Raw genomic sequence first — 14,467 nt, forward strand, 5'->3', positions numbered from 1 at the left:
TTCTGCTCTGATGTCTGGAAAAGATACAGATGTCCAGGAAACCTGGCTATTTCTACATGGTCGCACCCTTTCCTTGGCAAGCCCACTCTGCGGTCCCTCCGAGTCATTTCCACGGAGGAATTTCCAGGCTTCCCAACAGTTACCCACATTCCTTCCACCCTGTCATGCCTCGATTCCTGTTGACTGGACATTCCTATCTGGCGCTGCTCAACACGCTCTTCTCAACTTTCTAGGCTTCTTTTGGATCTCACCGTTTTTTACAGGGTGGGGGGCTATGTCTTAAGAGCATCTATTTCCTCCTTCAAGCCAGGCCATAGCTGAGTGACCAACACCATTTTAGGCCTCAACACATGGGTTTAAAAATAAAAGGGAAAGAAAAGAAAAAGAAAAACCATTCGAGGCAAGTCTTTCATGATGGAAGGTGGCCAGGAGCAGCCCGTCTGTCGGTGGGTCTCAAAAGCTCTTGGTGCTTCTCAAAGGCTTAAATGTTGAATACAAAACTTTCTAGGCTACTGGTTTATTTATATAAATGAAAGAAATGGACGTTTGATATTTTCTAGAAGTTTAAAGGCCCAGAGGGTTCGAATCTAAAAGTAATTAGGACTTAAGCCCCGATTGCCATGTCTCCCTTTTTTGCTTTCAAGGAGAAAACAGAAATAACACCCCCACCCCACCCCCTAACAACTCTGCACCACTGGGACCTGGCATGTTTGTTATGTTACACAGAGGAGCCCACTGACTAGGAAAGAAAAACCCGGAAAGCAGTGATGGCCCGGGAGAGATGCAAGGCTGACCGAGGGCAGGGACCAGGCAGGCAGCAGCCAGAGGTGATGGGAAAAGAGTACAGAGCTCACAGGAGAAAGGGGCTGGAGTCGCAAGGGACGCACAGCAGAGGTGGCAGTTCCAACAAAGAAGGAGAAACACACCAGAGAGTCCTGGAGTCCCTAAGCTTCATTACGATCCCGTATGTACATATCAGGCCACAGTGGGCACTGGTGGCCAATTAGTTCACACGCTCCCTACCCTTCTGGAAAAGTCAGGCAAGCCTTCACTGACCACGGGGCCAGGAGCTTCCGTCCCCAAGCCAAGCATAAACAACTCACACAACAACAACAGCACAAACTTAGAAGAGAGTGTTGGGTCTGACTCAATGGTCCCCAACTGGGGACATTTTTTCTCAATAGGGAACACCAGGCAATGTCCGGAGCCTTTTCTGAGAAGATGCTGCTGGCATCTAGTGGGTGGAGGACCAGATGACGCTAAATATGCCACGATGCACAACACATCGAATCTTCTGGCCCCAACGTCAGCAGTGCCAAGATTGAGAAACCCTGATCCAATGCCCCGCCCCGCCCCACCCCCAAGAAAAAGAGACTGGAGATCGGCCCACAAAAATTAGTCACCTTGAAGCTTGTCAAAAACAACAATGTCACAATCCGTTCCTGAAAGTTATTGATTTATCTGCTGTTGTGCTTTCTGCTTATTCGCACAAAGGAATGAGATAAGGCTGACAGTAAAAAATGACATAAATGGGAGAACTGAAGATGAGGAGGGAGGGGGAAAAATTAAGAGAGGAGGGCTGCTGTGCTGGTCAGGCTGAGTTCCCCGTTCCAACGCTGAACAGGCTGAGTCAGGAACCAGCCGCTCGGAGAGCCTCTGACTCAGAGGAGGAGCTGCATTTTGAGCAGGAAGGGAAGTGATTTAGGGGTATAGACCTCAAAGCCACTTCATTCTCGGTCGCTCTCTGGGATTCCCGGGAGTGAAATGAAGGCGGTGTAAGGTCAGTTATTCCAGAGAAAGCTGTATGTGCCCAAGGACGCATGTGAAAAGGATGGCCAGCCCTTTCGCAGGAGCTGAGGCCGAAGGAATGTCAGAGCAGGGGCCCAGGCGGCCTGGACCTGCATCTCCTGACCCCATGTGCCCATGCCTGTGCAGATCGCCTCGTTTCTTCACACCTCACTCCATCTAGAAGAAAGCCTGGCCTTCCAGGGAACACCCCCACCTCGGCTAGTTCACTGGGCAGTTAATGCTGCTGCTCTGCTAATGGTAAATAAAAAGTGGCTAAGGGGTTTATTCTCAAGTTTGCTGGGTCATCGGCACTTGGTAAAACTAATGCTCTCTATGACAGTTTTAAATGTCTAGTGGAGATGACCCAAATGACCCACATGTGATCGGCCCACACAGTGGAATATTATTTGGCAACCAAAAAGGAGTGAAGTATTGCCCCCTGCCACAACATGGCTGAACCTTGTGGACATCATGATAAGTAACAGAAGCCAGACACAAAAGGTCACCTTATTGTATGATTCTACTCATATGAAATGTCCAGAACAGGCCAATCTAAGAAGACAGCACAACTATTAGTGGGAACCCAGAGGCTGGGGAGAGCAGGGTAAGGCGGGGGGATGGGGGGAGGAGCTGCAGGTGATGGCAAAGGGGTGTGGGGGTTCTTTTGGGGAGTGCTGAAAACTGCTGGCCCAAGATGATGGTGATGGTCATGCAACCCTGTGAATATACTTAAAGGCACTGAATCGTACATTCTGGAATAGTGAGGTGATGATACAGGACTTACATCTCAGCTAAAAGATAACGTAAAATGTAAAACCTGTTGTCTTGGGGGCACCCAGTTGGCTTGGTCAGTTAAGTGTCCAACTCTTGATTTAGGCTCATGGCATGATCTCACGATTCGCGGGTTCAAGCCCCTCACTAACAAGCGCAAAGCCTGCTTGGGATTCTCTCTCTCCCTCTCTCTAAACAAATAAAATTAAATACATAAAATTAATAATAAATAACAAATAAATAACATTAAAAACAAAAACCCAAAGAACAAAACTGTGTCTCAGACAGGAACAGATCAGGACTAGGATCCAAGGCTGACAGGCCCTCCGTACAATCCCTTACGGAAGCCGAACCCTTCCCTCACCTCACAGTTTTTGAGAAGGGAATGTGAGATGAAGTGCTTGGAAGTACTCTGTGAACTGCAAGACGGCAGGAATCGTGATGATGGAGGAGAACAGATGTCTGTGCAGGGAGGAGAGAAGCCACTGCTGCCTGAATTCTCAGTGACACGCAACCGGCCACCCATGTTCTTTTCCCTGCGGGCGACTTGCAGAATCCTGTCTGCAGACAAGGGAGCTCGTCAATGGCCTCTCCTGGAGAAGACGGGGCTGTGCGTCGGGGTTCAGTCTTACACCCTCTCTGAAAATGTTCCCACTGCTCCTGGTGAGACAGGCTGAAGGGCCACCTGGCCCCTGCACCCAGACTAGTTCCTCTTCTGTCCTGTCTCTCACAGACACATACAAACCTTTCCATGTAGTCAGTCAGTTTCCCCTACAGAGAAGGGGCTGGAATCGCTCAGCTGCCGGGGAGGCCACTTCCGGGGCCTGCAGGGCTCCTCCAGCCTTCTTTCCCTTCTCTAAACAGTCCCCAAACTCCTCCTCCAGCTGCTCTATCTTTAGGCCAACACTCCGGCTGTGCCTCGGATGGGAGGGCAGACCAGAGGCCACAGCTCTCCCAGGGAAGAGGGGACAGCAGGGGACAAGCGGGTCAGCCCTGCAGCTGCCACAGGCCCCAGGCTCGGAGGACCCATGCCCCAATCTCCCCCAGGGCAAGAAGGGGCTGGCCACCCCAGGCCTGGTGGCACACAGACACACAGAACCCTGCCGGAGCCAGGATGCACCCCGGGCAAGTGCAGGAACCCCGGAATCCCCCGGGCCACATAGCAGATACACACAAACGTGCAGTCCCCAAGGGTATTACTAAAAAGAAAAAATCCAGACTCAGCCACACACAAAGACAAGACACCCAGTCACACAAGCGCCCTGAGCTCTCCCGGTCACTGACACACAGTGACAGGGCATCGGAGCGGCAGACCTCCAGGGGCAGGCAGTCGGGGAAACAATCTCAAACATTCCCCGGGGCACCCCACCCCCGGGGGGCCTCTGTCACAGCATCAGGCGGGTACAGCTTCCCAGCTGACCGGCCACCGTCACACAGTCTAACATACACAGCTAGGACCACGGGGCAGGGGCCTAGACCAGCCACAGGGCCAGCATCTCCCACAGTCGCCAATCAGGAGTCCCAGTCGCACAACGGGTCTCCAACACTGTCATCCCCAGACACACACAGTCTCACGTAGGGCCACCCCCAGACAGAGGTCACCCCGGCATCTACAGCCTCACTGAAAGTCACCCCCAAACAGAGGTCACGGCTCCACACCCAGACGGGGTGACACGCTCAGGCTCCCGCACAGTAGCCCCAGGCCGGCTGCCCGGACACGGCCGCACCGCAGGAGCCCGGCAGGGCCCGGGCGCCCTCCGCCCCGCACTCGCGGCCCAGGCCTGGAGCGGCGGCTGCTCGGCCCTGTCGGGGCCGCGGGGCCCGGGGCTCACCTCGCTGTTGCTGGCCGAGGAGGAGGCGGCGCTGGGCGTGGGCGAGCGCTGCAGGGTCACCAGGGCCATGGCTGCCGCGCGGCGCCCGGGCGCCACCAAAGCCTCAGGCTGGAGCCTCCGCTGCCGCCGCCGCCCGGGCCGGGCCCGGGGCGCTCCAGCAGCCGCGCGCGGGCGGCCGGGCCGAGCCGGGCCGGGCCCGCCCCTCCCCCTCGGCGTCCACTGCCCCCGCCTCCAGCCTCGCGCTTCCCGCGCCGGCGCGCGCCGGGCCCGGAGCGCTGGGACGGCGCGAGGCCGGAGGGACGCGGGAGGGGGCGGGGCGCGGGGCGGCGCGCGTGCGCGTGCGCAGCACGGGAGCCCGGAGCGGCAGCCGGAGGCCCCGGCAGGCCCGGCCCCTTCCCCGCGCGCCCTGACCGCGCGCCCGGCACTTGGGTCTGGGGACCGGGCCCGGCCGCGCGCCTCCGCGGGTACGTCGGCCCCCGGAGGCTCGCCCGCTGCGCAGGCGGGAAACCGAGGCCAGGCGACTGCGCAGGCGGGGAAGCGCACCGCCCAGGAGATAAAAGCCGTCGGCGGGCTGCAGAAATTCATTCGTTCACTCGTTCATTCATTTATGAAATATTGAGCATCTGCTCAGTGTCAGGCGTGGAATATTCGACAGTGCGCAAGCGGGACTGGGCCTGTCCTCAGGTCTTTTACAGGAGTGAATCAAAGTACTAGGCACGTTTATATATTATTTTGCTAATTTTTAATATGAATTCTTTTGAGTCCACAAACCCAGCCAACTCCTTGGGAAGTCAGGGAGGGCTTCCCTGAGAAAGGGACATTTATTAACGTGTGAAGGGAGGTTGGGGGTTGGTGGCAGCATGTACAAAGGCCTGGAAACTGGAAGGTTATTTGTCCATCAGAGGCCAGGGCCTAGGAAGGGGAGCAAGAAGAGTGGCACGTGGAGGTGGGCTCTAGAAAGCTCTTGGCTACTGGGTAGGGAATGGCCTGTATGGCAGAGGGTTTAAGGGAGACCACGGAAGCGGCTGCTACTGTCCTCCTGGGAAGATGTGACCAGTATGGAGATGGAGGAGAAGTGGGGTTTCGTAGCAATCAGTACTGGTTTGACTCACTGATAGGAAACTTCTTTCATTTCCAAAAAGCCCTTCTTCACTTCTGTCTCTGCCTGCACACTGCACAAGCACCCCCAAATGGCGTGGTCCAATCCTGCATTTTAGCAAACGGCCCCACACGCTGGCTCATTGCCCAGCCAGAAACCCAGGCAGCCTCCTGGATCCCTTCCCCAGATCCAGGGGCTGGGACCTCCTGCATATTCCTGGGATCTGACTCTTCAGCTCCATTCATTTTATTTATTTTTTAAAAAAATGTTGTTTTAATATTTATTTATCTTTGAGAGAGGGGGAGAGATAGAGCGCATTTAAATGGGGGAGTGGCAGAGAGAGAGAGAGAGGGAGACACAGAATGGGAAGCAGGCTCCAGGCTCAAGAGCTGTCAGCACAGAGCCAGGCTGGGGGCTGGAACTCACAAACTGGGAGATCATGAACTGAGCATAGTTGAACTAATGAACTGAGCCACCCAGGCGCCCCTCAGCACCATTTGTTTTAAAGGTGGTTCTTGGTGGGGGCATTTTCACTCTTATGGAGATTTTTTTTTAATATTTTTTAAATTTATTTCTAGGAGAGAGAGAGAGAGAGAGAGACAGCGTGAGTAGGGGAGGGTCAGAGAGAGGGAGACACAGACTCTGAAATAGGCTCCAGGCTCTGAGCTGGCAGTCAGCACAGAGCCCGACGTGGGGCTCGAACCCACGAACCGCGAGATCATGACCTAAGTGAAAGTTGGACGCTTAACCGACTAAGCCACCCAGGCGCCTCCCCCCTTTTTTTTTAATTGTAGGAGTATTTTTTGTAGTCTTGGGTACTAGAGAGCACTGGCATTTAGAGGGCAGAAGCCAGGAGTACTATATGTCCTGCAGTGCACCGGAGATCCCCAAGGAATTGTTCCATTCCCACAAACACCTGTGTAGGTGAGAAACCCATTCATAATTCTCTGAAGCCAGGATTTAACTCCATTTTATATATCAATGCCAAGTCTCTTTCAGGAAATTTTTAGAAATGCAACTATATTTAACTAGAGGGAAAAGTATACTTTGAGAGCTTTGTGGAGAGTTGTTCACCATTTGGGAAGAGTTTATGAATGGCAACACCACTCCTCATATTAGTTGATTGAACAGGTTTGCGTTTATACCTGTGATCTTGGTCCACAGTCATACTTATTTAGCACTTATTTTAATTATCAAATATAGGGACTCCTGGGTGGTTCAGTTCGTTAAGTATCTGACCTCAGCTCAGGTCATGATCTTGCGATTGTGGGTTCAAGTCCCGGTGTCAGGCTGTGTGCTGGCAGTCTGAGCCTGGAGCCTGCCTAGGATTCTGTGTCTGCCTCTCCCTCTGCCCCTCCCCACATTCATGCTCTGTCTCTCTCTCTCTCTCTCAAAAATAGGGGCACCTGGGTGTCTCAGTTGGTTAAGGGTCCAACTTCAGCTCAGGTCATGGTCTCGTGGTCCGTGGGTTCGAGCCCTGCATCGGGCTCTGTGCTGACAGTTCAGAACTTGGAGCCTGTTTTGGATTCTGTCTCCCTCTCTCTCTGCCCCTCCCCTCATGTTCTGTCTCTCTCTGTCTCAAAAATAAAACAAACTATTAAAAAAACATTTAAATAAATAAATAAAATATCAAATATGAGACAAAATTGGGGACAAAATTCAGGTGAATGATGAATTTCTTACTCTCAAATCCAAACACGTTTATTAAAAAACAGACACAAACTTCCGAGACTTTCCTGTGCCCTCCAGGGAGCTGTGCCCAAGTATTCACACACTAAAATGCCTGTTTTGTTATGATTTATTTTTCTTTTATGTCTACTTTACAGTCTGTGCATTATAGATTTGGTTTTTAGATTACATGTGTACGTGGGCTTCATAATCTATAAATCTTGTTCCCAGTTAGTAATCATTACAAACTATTTGTTAAACGGGTGTGGAGTTTCAGGGTTGAGAGCCTTCAGCCAGTGGTTCTCAAATTCAAGTGTTTGAAAATCTGGAGAGGGGCGCCTGGGTGGCTCAGTTGGTTAAGCATCCAACTTCAGCTCAGGTCATGATTTCATGGTTTGTGAGTCTGAGCCCCACATCAGGCTCTGTGCTGACAGCTAGCTCAGAGCCTGGAGCCTGTTTCAGATTCTGTGTCTCCCTCTCTCTCTCTGACCCTCCCCTGTTCATGCTGTCTCTGTCTCTGTCTCTCTCTCAGAAATAAATAAAACATTTAAAAAAAGAAAAAAAAGAAAACCTCCTGGAGAAAACAGACTCCTAGGCCCCACCCTCTGTTGTTTCTAATTCACTGATTTCATAGGAAGCTGGAAATGTTTACATGCATAATAATTCCCTGATGATGCTAAAGGTCCTGGTCTGGGGATTACAGTTTGAGAACCACTTACCTACACAAATGCCAGGTCACCCCTCTGCTCTTGCCTCTATTCTCTTCCTCTCCAATTAAGAAATCTGAACCCGGGCGCCTGGGTGCCTCAGTCGATTAAGCATCTGACTTCAGCTCAGGTCATGATCTCAGGGTTCCTGAGTCTGAGCCTTGCATCAGGCTCTCTGATGTTACCACGGAACCCTTTCAGCTGTTGTTGTGCCCGATTCGCGAGTCCCCTGAGACCCCCAAGGAGCCGACACCGATGCAAGTACAAAAGGGTCTTTATTATAAACTCGAGCAGGGGCTCACCCGCCTACCGGTTTAGTGGCCGAAGGTGAAGCCTGAACAATAGCGAGTAGGGCTGTTAAGGGGTAGGGGTGGGGGTGTTACAGTACACATAGCATCATCACATAAGCACCAATTACAATTGTACAGCACCCATGGTAACAGCTTTGACCATTCAGTATCTGTGAGGTGTTCATTACTTTTGGTGGGACTCAATCATGACTTTTGAGGATCCTTTGAAAATGACCAATGATGAGGTGAGTTCAAAGGGCCCACGTGGGGTTCAGGCAAGCGGTGAGAAATTGGCTAGTTTGTACAGAATAACTGTCTACAGTTCCCAGCCCTGACTCAGACCACAGGAATGTTTTTTGATTAGCTGACCTGAGGGCGGTCCGAGGATGGCTTTAGCCCTGAGCAATCTGAGGAACTGGGGCTACACGTGCAGCCTGAGGTTGCTCTTAAGGGAGGCCTTAATTTCAAAATGATGTTACTTAGGCTCTTCACTGTCAGCTCAGAGTCTGCTTCAGATCCTCTGTCTCTCTCTCTCTCTGTCTGACCCTCCCCCCTCCCAAAGAAATAAACATTTAAAAAAATAATAATAAAAAAAGAAAGAAATCCATTCTGAGATCCAGCCCTGTTGTCTGGACAGCACTAAGTCCACCTCCGCATTTCTGGAGACCACCTCTACCCTTTCTCACTTCCTCCTCAAGAGAGGCCCTCTTCCTTCCCACAACTAATGCTTCCCTGATACCACCTCCAAAAAGCCCCTGGGCCTGGGCCTTTCCAGGATCCCATCACCTCCACTTTGTCCCCAGAGACACAGCAAGTGTCCCTGGACATTGTCATAAGTTTTCCTGTCTTGTCACATGGTCCCTAAGAAAAATATCAGGGGCAGGGCTGGGACCAGGGCGAGGGCCCAAAATTTAAGGGGGGGCTCCAGAACAAACCATCCACAACCACCTCAGTAAGTAACCGGAGAAATATTTTCATGCAACATTTTAGGGAATCAAACTTAATGCCTAAATCCACGATGGACAAAATGTCAGCATTTTAAAAAAAGACATGATACTCTATCACTGATTTTTCCTTTTGCCTTCGGATCCCAAGGCTCAGATCCATCCTGCCTTGATTCTGTCTTGATTTCAAATCCTGGTTACTTTAAACTTTTGTGCAAATGCCTGAGGCCCTGACTCCGTTGTGGCCCATGGGGGGGCGGGGGGGTGTTCGGTGGGGAAAGGAGAAGTGAAAGTCCCCCTCTCCCACGTCAAGTCAGTCTGTAGGTTTCCAGAAACCCCAGGAGTGGAAGAGAGGATCAAGCTAGAGGAGGCAGCTCCAAAGTTTTCTTCTATCCAGTAAAGCCCTTTCCATTCATTATCATCCTAATTTTTTTCATCAAAATTTATTCAATCATCTTTGACCTGGGCCTCGTAGTCCCAGCTTAGTTTTTCAACTATTAAAAAACAACAGTGGCGGCTGGGTGGCTCAGTTGGTTAAGCGTCCGACTTCGGCTCAGGTCATGATCTCATGGGCTGGGAATTCTAGCCCCACGTCAGGCTCTGTGCTAACAGCTCCAAGCCTGGAGCCTGTTTTGGATTCTGTGTCTCCATCTCCCTGCCCTGCCCCCACTCGTGCTCTGTCTCTGTCTCTCAAAAAATAAATAAAGGTCAAACAAACAAACAAACAAAAATGGAGACACCTGGGTGGCTTGGTCAGTTAAGTGTCTCTTGATTCCAGCTCAGGTCTTGATCTCATGGTTGGTCATGGTTGTGAGTTCAAGCCCTGAATTGGGCTCCACCCTGGATGGGAAGTCTACTTGAAAGAAAGAAAGAAAGAAAGAAAGAAAGAAAGAAAGAAAGAAAGAAAGAAAGAAAGAGAGAGAGAGAGAGAGAGAGAAAGAGAAAGAAAGAAAGAAAGAAAGAAAGAAAGAAAGAAAGAAAGAAAGAAAGAAAGAAAGAAAAAGAGGAAGAGAGGAAGAGAGAGAGAGAGAGGGAGGGAGGGAGGGAGGGAAGGAGGGAAGGAGGGAAGGAAGAAAAACACACCAGGTTATGGAGTTATTTGCTGTCTGCTAGACTGTTTTGCAAAATGCTTAGTGAGCCTGCTGGAGATGGCGTTATTAACATATGAATGGCCCCACGAAGGCTGCAGGCTCACCTCCTCCAGGAAGCCTTCCCTGACCCAAGGCTGAATTAAATGCCCCTTCTCTGTGTCCCTATGGCCCCAGTGTTCCTTCCTGGGCTGGGCTGCTTTCTTTATTTCTTTGTCACCGTTGTTGTGATCCTTATTTCATGGATGAGGAAATTCAAGCCCAAAGTTGTTAAGTCACACACCCAGGGTCATGTAGTTAGGAGGGGTGAGGCTGGTATCCAAGACCATTAGTTTTTGCTTTAGAATTCAGGCAAAAGACAGAGGTTCTTCAGAATTCTACAGAGTTCCCTTTGTAGAGGGACTAATTTGCAATTTCTCCTTAACTATTCAGAAATGAAATGAAATTCTGTCCATATCCCAATCCCTGGAACTTGCGAACACATTACCTGACGTGGTAAGAGGGCTTTTGCATGTGTGATTAAGGCTGTTGAGATGGGGAGAGGAGAATCCTGGCTTATGGAGGTGGGCCTGTATGATCCCAGGGGTCTTTGTAACAACAAATGGCGGAGGTTGGAATGATGTAAGCAGGACCATGGAGTGTGGAGTGCGGGGGCCTCTAGAAGCAGAAAAAGGCAAGCAAATGGATACTCCACTCAGTCTTGGAACGAACTCAGCCCTACTTGATTTTAGACTTCCGGCCTCTAGAACTAGAGAAAAAATGCCTGATGTGTTAAGCCACTCCGTTTCTGGTAATTGGTGATGGCAGCCATAGAAAATGAATATAAAAAACCCACCTGCACATACACTGTAAGAAAAAAAAATCGTTATAATGTCATAATCCAATATATTCCAGACGCTTCTTCGACATTGTATCATGTTCTTGTTCACTCAATTCATTCAACAAACATTTATGGCATGCCCAGGCTCTCTGCAGGAATTTGGGGTCCACAAACGAATGAACTAGTCACTGCCTTGGGATGGCATCCACTGGGGGAAAGAGTCAAACAACATATAAGCAAAATATATTTACTATAATACATGCGAAATATCTTGTGCTTACATAAGTTAGTATCAGCAAAGCCCTTAGATTCTAAGACAGACTCAGATTCGTGTCAAAGAAACATTAAAAGGGTGTCAAGTAAGTGAAAAGGGTTTGGAGGAAAACCAAAGCAGACCAAGGGGAGAAGAGTGGTGGGGAGGGCTGTTTAGGCAAGTGGTCAGGGAAAGTTCTGGACAAGGTGACCTTGGGGCAGAAGAAACGTGCGACAACCCCATGGGGAAGCTGAGAGCCATGGGGATCCACCTGGTACAACCTGGCGTCCTGCCTTAGGAGCCGTGGGGCTCCAGATCACACACTTGCTTTTTCTAAGACTCACGTGCCTCCTCTGTAAGACAGAGATAAGAACGAGAGCACGTATTTTATGGGTTGGTTGTGAGGATTGAACATAACCGTGCCCATTGAAGGAGTGGAAAGCTGTCCCGCACATTTGTGTTACTTAGTATAATGGCTTGGCCTGTGTCCCCCTAAAAGATGTTGAAGTCTTGATTCCCAGGCTGTGTATGTGGCCTTATTTGGAAATAGGGTCTGGGCAGAGAATCAAATTAAGATGAGATAGCGGGAGGGTGGGTCTTCATCGGACTTACTGTGTCTTACGAAAAGGGGAAATTTGGACACGGAGGCAGTCGTGCAGGGAAACTGCCATGTGAAGACTGCAGCTACACAGCCACAGCCAAGGTCCCCCGCAAACCCCCAGGATCTAGGGGAGAAGCGTGGAATAGATTCCCACGGCCCTCAGAAGGGCCCACAGCTTACTGTCAAACTCCTGGCATCCGGAACCACGAGGCAACATATTTCTGTTGTTTAAACCACGTAGCTGGCGGTACTAGGTTGAAGCAGGTCTAGGAAACAAATAGCCCTGATATTATTGTTGCCTTGGATGCAGAACTGAGCTCAGAGCAGAGCTAGCATTTGAACCCAAGCCAAGCTGACCCCAGGGCCTAGGTGCAGGTTGTCAGCCTTTCTAGCCTAAGAGGCAACAGTTTGGATGTACCCCCATGTGTAGGGGATGGCGTGGGTTTTTTTCTAAAATTTTTTTAATGTTTATTTTTGAGAGAGAGAGAGAGTATGAGTGGGTAAGAGGCAGAGAGAGAGGGAGACGCAGAATCTGAAGCAGGCTCCAGGCTCCGAGCTGTCAGCACAGAGCCTAATGCGGGGCTCGAACTCACAAACCATGAGATCATGACCTTATCTGAAGTCAGACGCTTAACCAACCCAGCCACCCAGGCGCCCCTAGGGGGTGTGGTTCTAAGGACTGAAAATCTCAGTCACAAGGCATGGTGACCTGGCATGTTTTTGTTGGAAAGATTCATTATACTACGATTATCAATTTTCCTGTACTAAAATAAATGAAATTCTGATGAAAATTCCAACCTAAGTTTTTGGGGCATAAGGAATCCTGATATGAAATAACCAAATGAGCTAACATTTATTGGGCACATACCATGCATTGCATCCTGTGACAATCACTATTTCATTTTAACTCCACAGCAAGAGAAATCCCTAGTTATTTAATTTTCCGCTAGTCAGGAACGGTTATCAGCCCCCTCCCCTATTCTACATGAGGCACACCGGGGGAGCTTGTCTGAGATCCTGAGGACCATGGTGGGGGGGGCTTGGTGACATCAGGCATCTTTGATACTAAAATAGTGCTCTTGGACATCCTGCCATGTAGCCTCCCAATTGTGCTCTGGTTTCCTTTTTTCCTTCTTTTGAATCATTTTGTAGTTGACGTTTATTATGGTGATTTTTTTTAAAGTAAGCTCTGGACCCAAAGTAGGGCTTGAACTCGTGACCCTCCAGATCGAGAGTCACACGCTCTTCCCACTGAGACAGGCAGGTGCCCCCATATCCTGCTTCTATTCTCTGAAATTGATTCCAAATGAATCATATATTCAAATGTAAAAAAAAAAACAGAAGTTTTTAAAAGTCTGTGCGAGTAATTTATAATAAGTGGCAGGAAGGGGAGGGGAAGAAAGCCTTCTAAACATGACGCTAATGGCAGAAACCATGAAGACAAAAAAAAAAAAAGATGAATAGATTTGACTACAAAAAGGCTTAAAATCTTTTTATAACAAACTGAGGAAACTATTTGCAACAGAAGGAGGAAACCCATAACTATAAAGGGAATTCTTGGGGCACCTGGGTGGCTCAGTCGGTTAAGCGTCCGACTTCGGCTCAGGTCATGATCTCACGGTTCGTGGGTTCAAGCCCCGCGTCGGGCTCTGTGTTGACAGCTAGCCCAGAGCCTGGAGCCTGTCTTCAGATTCTGTGACTCCCCCTCTCTCTGACCCTCCCCTGCTCACGCTGTCTCTATCTCTCTCTCAAAAATAAACATTAAGAAAATTAAAAAAAAAAAAAAAGGTGGTTGTGACATTGCTATTCTTTAAATTTGTATTAGTATTTATATTTTTTCCATTTTTATTCCTTTCTTTTCATTTAGTGCACTCATTCTCAATTATAGAGACAATTATATTAGACATTAGAATTTTCTAAAAAGGTAGAGAGAATAATTTGAGATCAGCATGGACAAGACATTCTCTTTACTACCTGTAGGAGAATCTGTTCACATCTGGCTCTGCGCATAAAATATGCATACTAGATATAACCATCTTATTTGAAATTTATAATTATTTCACACTCAATCAGGAAGAATAACTTTACCCAATTGGGAAGTGGAACATATTATGAATTGGACTCTTGGTAAGTCAAGCAAACTGTTTGAGAATGGGAAATATATTGTGACGTTAGTTAACATACATTGTTATATAACTTTCAAGTGTATGATATAGCGATTCAACACTTAAGTACACCACCCGGGCTCATCACAATAAATGCATTCTTTAATACCCATCTCTATTTAACCCATAGCACCATATACCTCCCTTCTGGGAACCATCAGTTTGTTCTCTATAGTTATGAGTCTGTTTCTTGTTTGTCTCTTTCTTTCTTTCTCTTTTGCTTATTCATTTTGTTTCTTGAATCCCACATATAAGTGAAACCATGTGGTATTTGTCTTTCTCTGGCTGACTCATTTTGCTTAGCATAATATGCTTTAGCTCCATGCATATCATTACAAATGTCAAGATTTCATTCTTTTTTATTGTTGAGTAAAATTCCATATATATATAATCTTGGAAATGTAAATCATCTATCTATCTATCTATCTATCTATCTATCTA

At 48.8% G+C, this 14,467-nt stretch overlaps 1 protein-coding gene across 5 annotated transcripts in view; it reads right to left on the reverse strand.

Annotated features, from left to right (window-relative positions):
• SSH1 (slingshot protein phosphatase 1) overlaps positions 1–4,543 on the reverse strand; it is a 57,526-nt gene extending 52,983 nt beyond the window's left edge. For 2 of the 5 annotated variants that reach the window (XM_039235771.1, XM_039235627.1), the window contains exons 1-2: positions 4,392–4,443; positions 2,924–3,152 (exon numbers count right to left, since the gene is read on the reverse strand). In XM_039235771.1, the coding sequence (XP_039091702.1) occupies positions 2,924–3,085 (162 nt within the window). In that variant the 5' untranslated portion in view covers positions 3,086–3,152; positions 4,392–4,443. Of the gene's footprint in view, positions 1–2,923; positions 3,153–4,391 lie in introns of all 5 variants that reach the window. The other 3 variants (XM_039235939.1, XM_039235859.1, XM_039235699.1) reach the window with 2 other exon arrangements.
• Between the last annotated feature and the right edge of the window lie 9,924 nt (positions 4,544–14,467).

This window comes from Hyaena hyaena, unplaced genomic scaffold, assembly GCF_003009895.1.
Source record: "Hyaena hyaena isolate Hyena2069 unplaced genomic scaffold, ASM300989v1 scaffold_0, whole genome shotgun sequence".
Taxonomy (NCBI): Eukaryota; Metazoa; Chordata; class Mammalia; order Carnivora; family Hyaenidae; genus Hyaena; species Hyaena hyaena.